Source organism: Mandrillus leucophaeus, unplaced genomic scaffold, assembly GCF_000951045.1.
Source record: "Mandrillus leucophaeus isolate KB7577 unplaced genomic scaffold, Mleu.le_1.0 Scaffold42, whole genome shotgun sequence".
Classification (NCBI taxonomy): domain Eukaryota; kingdom Metazoa; phylum Chordata; class Mammalia; order Primates; family Cercopithecidae; genus Mandrillus; species Mandrillus leucophaeus.
Genome location: NW_012104476.1, coordinates 2,156,319 through 2,168,771, shown reverse-complemented (window position 1 = coordinate 2,168,771; position 12,453 = coordinate 2,156,319). Strand labels below are relative to the sequence as shown.

At 48.7% G+C, this 12,453-nt stretch overlaps 1 protein-coding gene across 1 annotated transcript in view; it reads right to left on the bottom strand.

Moving 5' to 3' along the window:
- WBSCR17 (Williams-Beuren syndrome chromosome region 17) overlaps positions 1 to 12,453 on the bottom strand; it is a 699,332-nt gene that overhangs the window by 362,804 nt on the left and 324,075 nt on the right. The window contains exon 3 of the mRNA XM_011992872.1: positions 131 to 297. Within this exon, the coding sequence (XP_011848262.1) occupies positions 131 to 297 (167 nt within the window). The remainder of the gene's footprint in view (positions 1 to 130; positions 298 to 12,453) is intronic.

Genomic DNA, 12,453 nt, shown 5'->3' with positions numbered 1-12,453 from the left:
AAAAAATCTCCCATTCCCCAGATACGCTCCAGGGACCAGGAGACACAGATGCTCGGGCTCACGCTGGAATGAAAGTGGCATTTCCCCCTGCTGTCATCATGTCCTGTGCACAGGTCAGCCACCCCTGTACCTTCGTCGCTGTTGTCATCCACCAGAATGATTTCCTTCAGCAGGTGTGTGGGTGTGTGATTGACGGCACTGTGCACTGACCGCAGGATCACCGACAGGGCCTCGTTCACGAAGATGAATATGATGGATATCTGGGGCAGGTCCTTGGAGTACTTGAGCTCCTTACACCTGGGGAAGGAGAGATCGGAAACGCACAGTCAGAGGAAGGATAAAAGCTCAGGCGCTGCAGCGGGACACAAGTGTAAGATTTCAGCTGAATCCTCATCCACTCATCCCAAGGTGTGAATCACTGGTTCCCTTAGGCTTCTCCTTGGCTAAGAACTGAGAATAAACCCTAAGGAAGAGAGCACTAACAGATGCAGCCCCACTTCCCCCAAATTCACCACCCTACAGGCAGTGAGTTAGAATGTTAGCTCTGTGATAACAAGAACCTCTAGTGGGTTCAGTAGATGTCTGCATTTGGGTTTCCCCAGAAACAGAGCCTGAAACAAAGGTTTGAGTGCAAGTAGTTTATTTTGGAGATGAAGAGAGCATCACTAAGGGAGTTCCAGGCATCAGTCCCAGGCATATGTCTACCTGCATCTACCTGTGCCACCTACCTGTGCCCTGAGCTTCAGGGCACACCTGCATGACTTCTGACTCCAGCCCCTCCATTTCTTGTCTGAAACCTTCTTTGCTGATGCCTAAGCGATTACTCCACCCCTTAAATCTCTCAACTAGAGACGACTGGGGACAAGGTGCAGTGACTCACACCTGTAATTTCAGCATTGGGCGGCTGACGCGGGAGCATCGCTTGAGGCCAGGAGTTTAAGACCAGCCTGGGCAACATAGCAAGATTCTGTACCTACAAAAAATTTTAAAATTAGCCAGGTGCAGTGGTGCATGGCTGTATTCTCAGCTACTTGGGAGGCTGAGGTGGGAGGATCACTTGAGCCTGGGGGGGGTCAAGGCTGCCAAGAGCTATGATCCTGACACTGTACTCCAGCCTGGGTAACATAATGAGACCCTGTTTCTAAATAACAACAACAAAAAGAACACCAGGAATTGATGTATTAGGTTGGTGCAAAAGTAATTGCAGGCTTTGCCATTACTTTTAATGGCCGCAATTACTTTTACACCAACCTGATACAAACATTCCAGCTCCCTCAGCCCTAGATAGGGTTAAATGTAAATTCCCGCAGCAGGATTAAGTCCCCATCACCCACAGGAGCAATCTTCATAACACACCCTTTGGAGAGGGGGTGCCTTTCCCTCCCAGTCTTACTTCCCACTCCCCTAGTGATGCTTTCTTCACCTCCAAAATAAACCACTTGCACTCAAACCTTTGTTTCAGGCTCTGTTTCTGGGAGACCCCAAAAGAAGGCATCTACTGAACCCACTAAGCGCTTGGTATTATATTATACTAGAGGTTCCTGCTATCATGGAGTTAACATTCTGGGAGAGGAAATAAAACACCCATGCCAATAACCATAGTAAAGGAACAGGACTCCACACTGGAGGAGCGTGCAACCTAAGGCACACCAGCTCTTCTTCGGGAAGTCCTAGAACCTCCCCGAAGACAGGAGACAGGACAACCTGCTGACATCCCTCCCTCACAATACCCAGCAGCCCTCACATGCCCGAGCGCAGAGATTGAAGGGAAGAATTCCTCTCATCCAGTCTGGACTCCAGAGCACAGAGTTTAGGCCTTCTCCACGGCTCCAGGTGATGTAAGAGACGATTTAGTACCTGGGGAACGTGCTCTGCTTTTCTCAGTCACAGGTGCTCCGAGAGTCTGTCCAGGCAGCACCGATGACTTTAATTTTATGCTTACGCCTAAGCCACATTGGAAACAGCAAAGAGAAACACAGTGGAATGGAGTGCCGAGGTACCTGCACTTTAATGCATCCTTCTTCTCCTTATGGGAGATTGCACAATATATAGCACAACGGAATAGGGAGCAGAACAAAGAAAACAGATGAAGCCACGGAGTGAGAGAGGAGCGGAGCCGAAGAGAGAGCAAGAAGTACGGCTGTTTCTTATGCTGAGCAGCTTGGGCTGTGTCGGGCTGTATTAATCATGTAGGCAATTTTCAGAAGAAAATAAAGTTTTGTTACAGTATGTGTTTGTGTCTCCTGGAGGAGATCGTCCAGGGATGCATTGATCAAGCAGCCTCATTTTTTCCACACTGCTGTAAATCTACTTCTGGGGGCTGCCAGGGAGATTACAGCGATCATTGACGGGCTGGCGGGCAGTTGGCAGGAATCATCTCATTGACTGTGTGGTGGTCCGCGAGACAAGGGCACTCCAGAGGGTCCCTCGGAACTCCCTCGACCAGACGGCGGCAGCCATCCCATCCCTGGTAGTGTGGCAGCTGTCCCACCTTGGCTCATTCTCACCCGCTGTACACGTGTGTTTGTTACTGGAAAGTGGTCCTGATTCAGACCCCAAGAGAGGGTTCCTGGACCCTGAGCAAGAACGAACTTGGGGTGAGTCCATAGAGTAAAGCAAAAAGAAGTTTATTAAGAATGTAAAGGAATAAAGAATGGCTATTCCATAGGCAGAACAGCCCCCAGGGCTGCTGGTTGCCCAATTAAATGGTTATTTCTTGATCATATGCTAAACAAGGGTGGATTATTCATGAGTTTTCTGGGAAAGGGGTGGGCAATTCCCAGAATTGTGGGTCCTCCCCTTTTTAGACCAGGTAGGGCAACTTCCTGACATTGCCATGGCCTTTGTAAACTGACAAGGCGCTGGTGGGACAGTCTTTCAGTCTTTCGGCATGCTAATACATTATAATTAGCATACAATGAGCCGTGAGGACGGCCAGAGGTCACTTTCATAGCCATCTTGGTTTTGGTGGGTTTTGGCCAGCTTCTTTACCGCATCCTTTTATCAGCAAGGTCTTTGTGACCTGTACCTTGTACTGACCTCCTGTCTCATCCTGTGACTCAGAATGCCTTAAACTCCTGGGAATGCAGCCCAGTGGGTCTCAGCCTTATTACACCCAGCCCTTGTTTAAGATGGAGTCTCTCTGGTTCAAACACCTCTGACACATGGTGTCAGGGCATACGTTACACACCCATGACTCTGTGCATATCTTCCTAGGGCTGGTTTCTCTGATCCTTCGCTTTTAACAGTTTCTGGATTTTGAAATTGAAAAGAAATGAGGCCAGACTGTACAGTCCCAGCACCATCTTCTCCAGTCACAAGCAATGAGCTACGCTGCAATCAAGGATCCGGTGGGTCGTAAGTCAAGCCTCTTGGCTGGAGCAGGCAACACCCCCTGGTGAAATAGGAAACGTAGCAGCCTTCAGGGCATGGGGTCCTCAGTCCTGCCCTTTCATGGGTCCAGGTGACCATTTAAAAAATCACAGGGGATTTCAGAAGCAAAAAGTGCTGGATCCCACCTGGGATCTGTAACCCTGGGCACGCTGCTCACCCCACCTTTCTCCACAGCTCAGCTTCTCAGTCTGTGAAACTGTGGCAGGTCAGGTCTTACTAACAGCTAAACAGGCAGACCTCTGTAACAACTGTTTAAGCGCTGAGTGGTTAAGTTAAATATTAAAAGCTGAAAGAGCCTGTGTCCTCATACAAAGGCTGGAATGTAACAAAAGCCCACCGAGAGTTTTGCTCCGGCCTTTCCTGGGCCTTGAAGCAGGACAAGATAATGGAAGGAATTCTCAACAGGACTCATTTAGGATGAAACAAGTTCTCAATGGGGGTCTGAAGAAACTCCCCAGAACTCCACAAACAAGTTTTATTGGGGGTCTAAAGGAACTCTCTCCATGATTTAGCAGGAGACAAGATAAGGGTATTCACCCTCAGCACATGGACCCATGTAGATTAAGTAAATTTACTGACGCTCCAGAGGAAGGTCTTCAAGACTCACACTTTAGTTATAGATTAGAAGAAGCTAGGACGGGTGCGGTGGCTTATGCCTGTAATCCCAGCACTATCGGAGGCCAAGGCAGGTGGATCACAAGGTCAGGAGTTCAAGACCAGGCTGGTCAATATGGTGAAATCCCGTCTCTACTAAAAATACACGAAAAAAAAAAATTAGCCAGGCATGGTGGCGGGCGCCTGTGGTCCCAGTTACTTGGAGGCTGAGGCAGGAGAATGGCTTGAACCTGGAAGGCAGAGGTTGCAGTGAGCCAAGATCGTGCCACAGCACTCCAGCCTGGGAGACAGAGTGAGACTCCATCTCAAAAAAAAAAAAAGAAAGGAAAAAAAAAGAAATAGCCAATCACTTACGTATTTAGATGAATGCACGCTTACATGCAGACACATAGCTCAGAAGGTATACAAGTTCTACAATCCTTTGTGATTTTCAGTTGGTCTGGTGATATTTTCCAGGCCTTTTCCCTGTAGTCAGTTACAGAAATAAACTCTCTTCTTTCTCATTTCATCTGCATCTCGTTATTGGGCCCAGAGAATAAGCAGCCCCAGCAGGCTTTGAGAGCCCATGAAATGTCCCTGGGGACAGGAGACAAACTACCTGCGGAACACCAGGTATTGATGTGCAAATCCCCCCAGCCCCTCAGCCCTGGAGCAGGTTAACTTCAAATTTCCCCCAGCAGGATCAAACCCCCAACACCCACAGGAGCAATCTGTATAACACAGCCTTTGTTGGGGGGGGCGCACTGTTATGCACTAACTCATAAAATAAAGGTCCAGCCTGCCAGGCTGGCCCTGCCATTCTCCCTCCTGGCTCCTCTGCTCACTTTTGCACTTCCCTGATGACCACTGGCCAGGCTTCCAGAGCCGTCACCCAGATCCTGCCCGCACAACCTACTCAGGGCTCTGTTCCCGGTCAGGACCCAGGTTTCTAACCTCACCCAGTTAAACAATGATTCACCTCTCCCGGGCCAGAGTCCTCCAAGATTCACGGATTTACTTGACAGCAGACAATATAAATGCTGTAATTACTATCGTAAAAATCAGCATTCTTTTTGCTGATCATTAAGCTCTAGGGAGGTAGACGCTGCCTTTAAAAGTAATCTCGAAGCCCAGCCTTTTGCCTGATATATTGAAGATGCTCAGAATAGCTGGGTAGATGGAAAGATGGACAGCTCAAGTTCTGTCAGAGGCGTGCGAACCAGGGCGACTCCATCTTGGATAGGAGCTGGGTAAAATGAGGTGAGACCTACTGAGCTGCATTCCCAGACGGTTAAGGCATTCTGAGTCACAGGATGAGACAGGAGGTCAGCACAAGATACAGGTCATAAAGATCTTGCTAAAACAGGTTGCAGTAAGAAGCCGGCCAAAACCCACCAAAACCAAGATGGTGACAAGAGTGACCTCTGATTGTCCTCACTGCTACACTCTGATCAGCACCATGGCAGTTTACAAATGCCATGGCAATGACAGGAAGTTACCCTATATGGTCTAAAAAGAAGAGGCATGAATAATTCACCCTTTGGTTACCATAGAATCAAGAAATAACCATAAAAATGGGCCATCAGTAGCCTTCAGAGCTTCTTTGTCTATGGAGCAGCCATTCTTTATTCTTTCACTTTCCTAATAAATGAGCTTTCACTTTACAGACTCACCCTGAATTCTTTCTTGGGCAAGATCCAAGAACCCTCTCTTAGCGTCTGGATGGGGACCCCTTTCCTGTAACAGTTTTAAGCATTTTCTGCCAACAGTAGACATAGGCATGGGTTGATACGTACGTTACTTCCAATCAGATACTAATACCCAACAGGGCAGAAAGACCAGTGAAGGAAGGCAGGTGACGGTGGACAGAAGGGAGAGGGGACCCCACAGGCCACAGACATGCTAGAGATTGCACAAAGCACGGAAACAGATGCTCCCGCCCCTGGGAGATAATGCTGAATCCATTCCCACAGTGGCCTGAGGGCTATCAGACAGTGCATCCAAACTGCATGGTGTCTGGACATCCCACACGCTGGCAGGAAAGAAGCCCCTCCCTCATTCTCTCATTCCTGAAGGGCTAAGGGGTGAAACATTCAAGGGCTCAGTGCCAGGGTGGCCTGCATGGCGCCCTCTGGTGGGCCCAGCAACAGCCAGTGCTGTGCAGGAGGATCCAGGGAAGGAAACCATCAACTCAGACCCTGGCTTCTGGCCCCGTCTCTCTATAATGGAACCTACAGATTCAGACACATTTTCTGCCTCCCTGCTGGCCTCCCAGGCTATAAAAGCCAGGCAATGGGAGGCTGAGGTGGGCGGATCACTTGAGGTCAGGAGTTTGAGACCAGCCTGGCCAACATGGCAAAACCCATCTCTACTAAAAATACAAAAATTAGCGGGGCATGGTGGGGCATGTCTGTAGTCCCAGCTACTCGGGAGGCTGAGGCAGGAGAACTGCTTGAACCCAGGAGGTGGAGGTTGCAGTGAGCCGAGATAACACTACTGCACTCCAACCTGGGCAACAGAAGGAGACTCTATTTCAAGAAAAAAATAAAAATAAAAATAAAAGCCAGGCAAGTAAGAGCAGGCTGGAAGCTTGCAAGGATAAAAGAAGAAATTCCAGATGTGAAAGACGCCCAGAGAGCAAAGAGAGATAGGCATGCCACATAAACTACAAAATACCTCAGCATCTATACCTGGGGGTTGCTGTGTGCTCCCTCTAGCAACACCGACTTGAACCTGGGTTTCACAAATCACAAATTTCCTTTCAATAACTAGTCAGTAAGCAATGAACAGTCCTTTATCTGAAAGAAGATGGGTACCCAGAAAGCTATTTTAAGGTGTGAAGGTCTGGCCCAATTTCTTTTTTTATTTTCTCCCCACCCCCGCTTTGCAGACAGGGTCTCTCTCTGTTGCACAGGCTGGAATGCAGTAGCTCAATCACAGCTCACTGTAGCCTCAACTTCTAGGGTTCAAGTGATCCTCAGCCTCCCAAGTAGCTGAGACCACAGGTGTGCACTGCCAGCCCAGCTAATTTGTATTTTTTGTAGAGATAGGGTCTCGTTAAGTTGTCCAGGCTGGTTTTGAACTCCTGGGCTTAGGTGATCCTTCTGCCTCAACCTCCTGAAGTGCTGGGATTACATGCATGAGCCACTGCACCTGGCTGGACCAATTTCAATGGCCAAGACCAGAAAGGGGCTACAAAGAAATTCAAAACCAAGTTCCTCAAGAGCTAATTGGAAAACAGATCCTCTGCAAAGCTGTTGTCATAGAGAAAAGAAAGTAGAGACATATAACCAACCAAGTGAAATCTCTAGAACAGTGAACACCTTACTGCCCATCTGTCCATCTGTCTGTCTGTCCACATGCCTGGGATGCTTCCTTGACCTCTGAAACTCCTTGAGACTGACCACAGTTACCCCCCGCCCCCCGCCCGCCAGCCAGGCACCTCTGGGAATCACTGGAGAGAATCACAGTTGAAATCACGGTAGGTCAAGGCCCAAGGCCTCCAGCGGGGAAGAAATCGAAGCCCAGAGCGCCGGTCGTGCAGTCGCAAAAGCAGACCCCTGCCCTCACAGGACCACTTTTAAGGAGACAGTTTGCCTGACCACAATGTGGTAAAAATGAGAGGTATTAAGACATGCTTATAGCCGGGCGCTGTGGCTCATGCCTGTAATCCTAGCACTTTAGGAGGCCACGGCAGGCAGATCACTTGAGGTCAGGAGTTCAAGACCAGCCTGGGCAACATGGCGAAATCCTATCTCTATTAAAATTACAAAAATTAGCTGGGCAAGGTGGAGCACGCCTGTAGTCCCAGCTACTTGGGAGGCTAAGGCAAGAGAATCGCTTGAACCCAGGAGGCAGAGGTTGCAGTGAGCTCAGACAGTGCTACTGCACTCCAGCCTGAGTGACAGTGAGAATCTGTCTCAAAATAAAAACAACAACAACAACAAAAACATGCTTGTGACCCAGTCTGCCAACTTGAAAACAAAAAGCTCCCCAAACATCCCCATCACCGGAAAACAATTTAGGTACGACAGGGCCTAGGAGGCTCAGCAGGCTACAGAAAATGATGCTGCTGCTGCTGACGATGATAACTAACACATAGTGTGGGCTACATGCCAGAAACTGCTGGAAGCTCCCATGTACTAGGCTTTAATCCTTACAGTAAACCGTAGGAGGTAGGCAGCAGTATCATGCCCATTCTGCAGATGAGGAAACTGGGGCCCAGAGGGGTGAATTCACTTGTGCTAAGTCACACAGCGTTGTCTGAAAAGTAGCAAGATGGGAACAGTATCTTACGGTGTTTAAACTTCCAAATGCCCCTGCCTGGATAGGCACGGTATGGCGGCTGCAGCGGGCAAACTTCCACACAATTTCCAGCCCAACCACTAAACCACTTCCTGTGTGAGACTTTTTTTTTTTTTTTCTTCTCGTCTCTTCTTTTTTTGAGACGGAGTCTTCCTTTGTCAAGCTGGAGTGCAGTGGTGCTATCTCAGCTCACTGCCACCTCCACTTTCCAGGTTCAAGCGATTCTCCTGCCTCAGTCCTCTGAGTAGCTGGGACTGCAGGTGTGTGCCACCACACCTGGCTAATTTTTATATTTTTAGTAGAGGCAGTGTTTCACCATGTTGGCCAGGCTGGTCTCGAACTCCTGGCCTCAGGTGATCCGCCTGTCTCAGCCTTCCCAAGTGCTGGGATTACAGGCATGTGCCACCACACCCGGTCAATTTTTGTATTTTTAATAGAGACGGGGTTTCACCGTGTTGGCCAAGCTGTCTTGAACTCCTGACCTCAAGCAATCCGCCCACCTCGGCCTCCCAAACTGCTGGGATTACAGGTATGAGCCACGGCACCCAGCCAATTTCTTGATTTCTTCATCTCTGCCCTAAAAGCCCCAACTAGGAAAAAGTCCTCTACAGCCGGGTGCACCATGTCCATGGCCCACTGGGGGCAAAGTATTCCCACATAGTATCCCTGAGCCGGGTCAGGTTTGATTTCCTATCAAGAAGATATGAGTGAGCGGAAGCTGGCTCCACCTCCCCTGGGGTTAATAAGGCTGGCGGGAATGTGGATAAAGCTCACGCGGGAGAGTGCTCTACCCCCAAGCTCTGGAACTGAAGAACTCCAAGCAGAGAGGAGCCAAGGTTGTCCTCAGCCTCTCTGGGCTTTGCAAAAGTCCTGTGCTAATGAGTCACTGCAGCACTTCAGCCACTGTGCACCCAGGCCTGACTCGGTCGTCCCCATCATCCCTCAGGGCAGGGACACAGAAGAGGACCTTAAAGGGGCTGGGGATGGAAGGCGCACCTGTGCATGCTCAGGCGGCTGGGCAGGTGACCGAAGGGCCTGAGCTCAGCCCCTAGTCCTTGTTTCTTGGGTCTGTCTAAGGCGAGTGCTCCCCTTTCCAGGGTCTACCTGGGTTTCTCGGTATCGCTTGGCTCACGTGGGCGAAACTGTGTGGCCGATCTGCAGGACTTCCTTGCTGCTCCCCTCAACTCTAGCCCCCAAGTGCAGTGATGCCCCTCAGTCTCTGCCCTAACATCTGCTGCACCCGAGGGACGGGACCGATCACCAAGCACTGCCCCACCCCAATCACCCGGAGTTCTGGGACATGAGGGCTAAGGCACATTAAACACTTCTAACAAGGCAGTTGTCAATGCAAAGCAGGAGATGCTAAGTGTCAAACGAAGTATCTACAAACAGCTGTAATAGATGGGCTACGCTGGACCAGGAAGGTGCGGACGGTGAGCTCCAGGCTGGATGTGAATGGATGGATCTCACTGAATCAGACTTGCATGGTCAACAACAGAGGGAGAAATGGGACATCGGAGCTCTCCTGAGCACAGGGGCACTCTTCCTCGACCTTCCAGGGGAAACCTCTGTGAGCTTGTTTAGAGATTACGCAGTAAAGAGCTAGACTCACAATGGAATGACAGCCTCACACCAGGTTCTGCAAATTCCGACCAGGCTAATTCCTATTCACCTCCAAAGTGCTCCATAAACATGCAGAAGGTCATGAGTATTAATAAAGGCTTTACCGCTGATGAAGGTCCGTGCTCTCTAGGCGCTCAGGCCTCTCTACCACACGCCACCCCCAAACTCTTACAGCTCTGGAAGGCAACATGGGATGGAAACTGTGGGATTCTGATGGAAAAGGTAGTTGGAGTCAGAAAACACCACCTTGACATCCTCAGAGTAGCTGCAAGCCAGTGAGAGAACCCTTGAGAACTGCAGCACGCTGTGGACATACACATTTTCACATCGTCTCTTTCCACTGCCAGAGGAAATTCTGCCACCAGACACCCTTCCCAAGGTCTCCAGCCTGCCCACCTACCCTGCGGACATGAGATGTGCCAGTTACCACAACCGTGTGAGCCAGGTCCTTAAAATAAACCTCTCTCTGCTCAACACCACTAATCATTAGAGAAATGCAAATCAACGCTACAGTGAGGTACCACCTCACATCCATTAGGATGGCTACTGTTTAAAAAAAACAAACCTGAAAATAACAAGAGTTGAAGAGAATGCGGAGAAACTGAAATGCTTGTGCGCTGTTGGTGGGAGGGGAGGATGTTACAGCCGCTGTGGAAAACAGTATGGTGGTCCGTTAACAATAATTACTATCTGAGTAGCAATTCCACTTCCGGGTATATACCCAGAAGAACTGAAAGCAGAGTGTTGAAGAGATATTGTACACGCATGTTCATAGAGCATTATTCGCAGCTAAATGTTGGAAGCAATCCAGGTGTTCATCAACAGACGAATGTATCAACAAAATGTGGTATATGGAGTCAGCCTTCCCAATCCACAGGTTCTATATTTTCATATTCAACCAAACCACAGAGGGAAAATATCCCCAAAATAAAGAAAAAAATCACATAGAGCCAAACACAGTAACTCCCACCTGTAGCCTTAACTAATTGGGAGGCCAAGGTGGGAAGAGTGCTTAGAGGCCAGGAGTTGAAGACCAGCTCAGGGAACATAATGAGACCCCATCTCTAAAAGTAAAAATTAGCCAGGCACAGTGGCACATGCCTGCAGTTTCAGCTACTCAGGAGCCTAAGGTGGGAGGATTGCTTGAGCCCAGGAGTTCAGGGTTGCAGTGAGCTATGACCTCACCACTGCACTCCAGTCTGGGCGACAGAGCAAGACTCAGTCTCAATAACAGTAATAATAATGATACAAAATCAATAAGCATAACAATTATTTACATGAGATTTACACTGCATTAGGTATTATAAGTAATCTAGATTTAAAGTATATGTGAGGATATGCATAGTTTACGTACAAATATTATGTCATTTTATGTGAGGGATTTCCTTGAGCTTCCATGGATTTTGGTATCCAAGGGGGGTCTGGAGCTAATCCCTTTCAGATACCAGGGGATGACTGTGTATATATAAAATGGAATATTATCCAGCTTTAAAAAGGAAGGAAATTCTGCAATATACTACCACATGGATGAACTTTGAGGATTACTAGGTGAAATAAGCTAATCAGAAAACACAAATCCTGTATGATTCTACTTACAGGAGTTACCTAGAATGGTCCAGTTCATAGACAGAAAGTAGAAAAGAGGCTATCAGGGGACAGGGAAGGCGGAATGGGAAGTGACTGTGATTGGGAGCAGTGTTTCTGTTTCAGATGAGGAAAACGTTCTGGAGATGGATGGTGGTGGCAGTTACATGACAATGTGAATGTGCTTAATGCCAGCGAACCACTTAAAAATGGTTAGGACGGTAAATTTTACGTTATGTATGTTTTAACACAATAAAAAATGGGAAAAATAAATAAATTCATTCTCTCTCTCTACCTCCCCGTCCTGCCCCTGCTCAATTCCTTCTCTTTCTCTAGGGAACGCGAATGAACGCATTGCCCTTTGGTTGGGAAAAGATTACACCAGACTGCAGTGTCACACCTCATCAGAACCTTGTCATTGCAGTCTCTCCTTCCTGTCACCACTTCAAGAGACTCTGACCCACACCCAGGGATGCCCAGGAGGACCACACCTGGTTTCAGTTATTGCAGTGCAATTATCTCCAACCCCCAGGGCTTGTTTTGGACCTCACTGACACCCAGAACAGCTGCACTTAGACCACCTTTGACTTCAACAGTCATAATCTCTCTTCATCCCAGTTCTCCAGCCTCGTAGTCCCAAAACCCCTACCCTTACTTAGACTTCCAGGCCCCAGGACACTTGTTTTCGTTTGTTTGTTTTGTCTTTGTTTTCTTGAGATGGAGACTTGCTTTTGTGGCCCAGGCTAGAGTGCAATGGCGCGATCTCGGCTCACGGCACCCTCCGCCTCCTGGGTTCAAGCGATTCTCCTGCCTCAGCCTCCCGAGTAGCTGGGATTACAGACACCTGCCACCACACCCAGTTAATTTTTGTATTTTTAGTAGAGACGGGGTTTCACCATGTTGGCCAGGCTGGTCTCAAACTCCTGACCTCAGGTGATCTGCCCACCTCGGCTT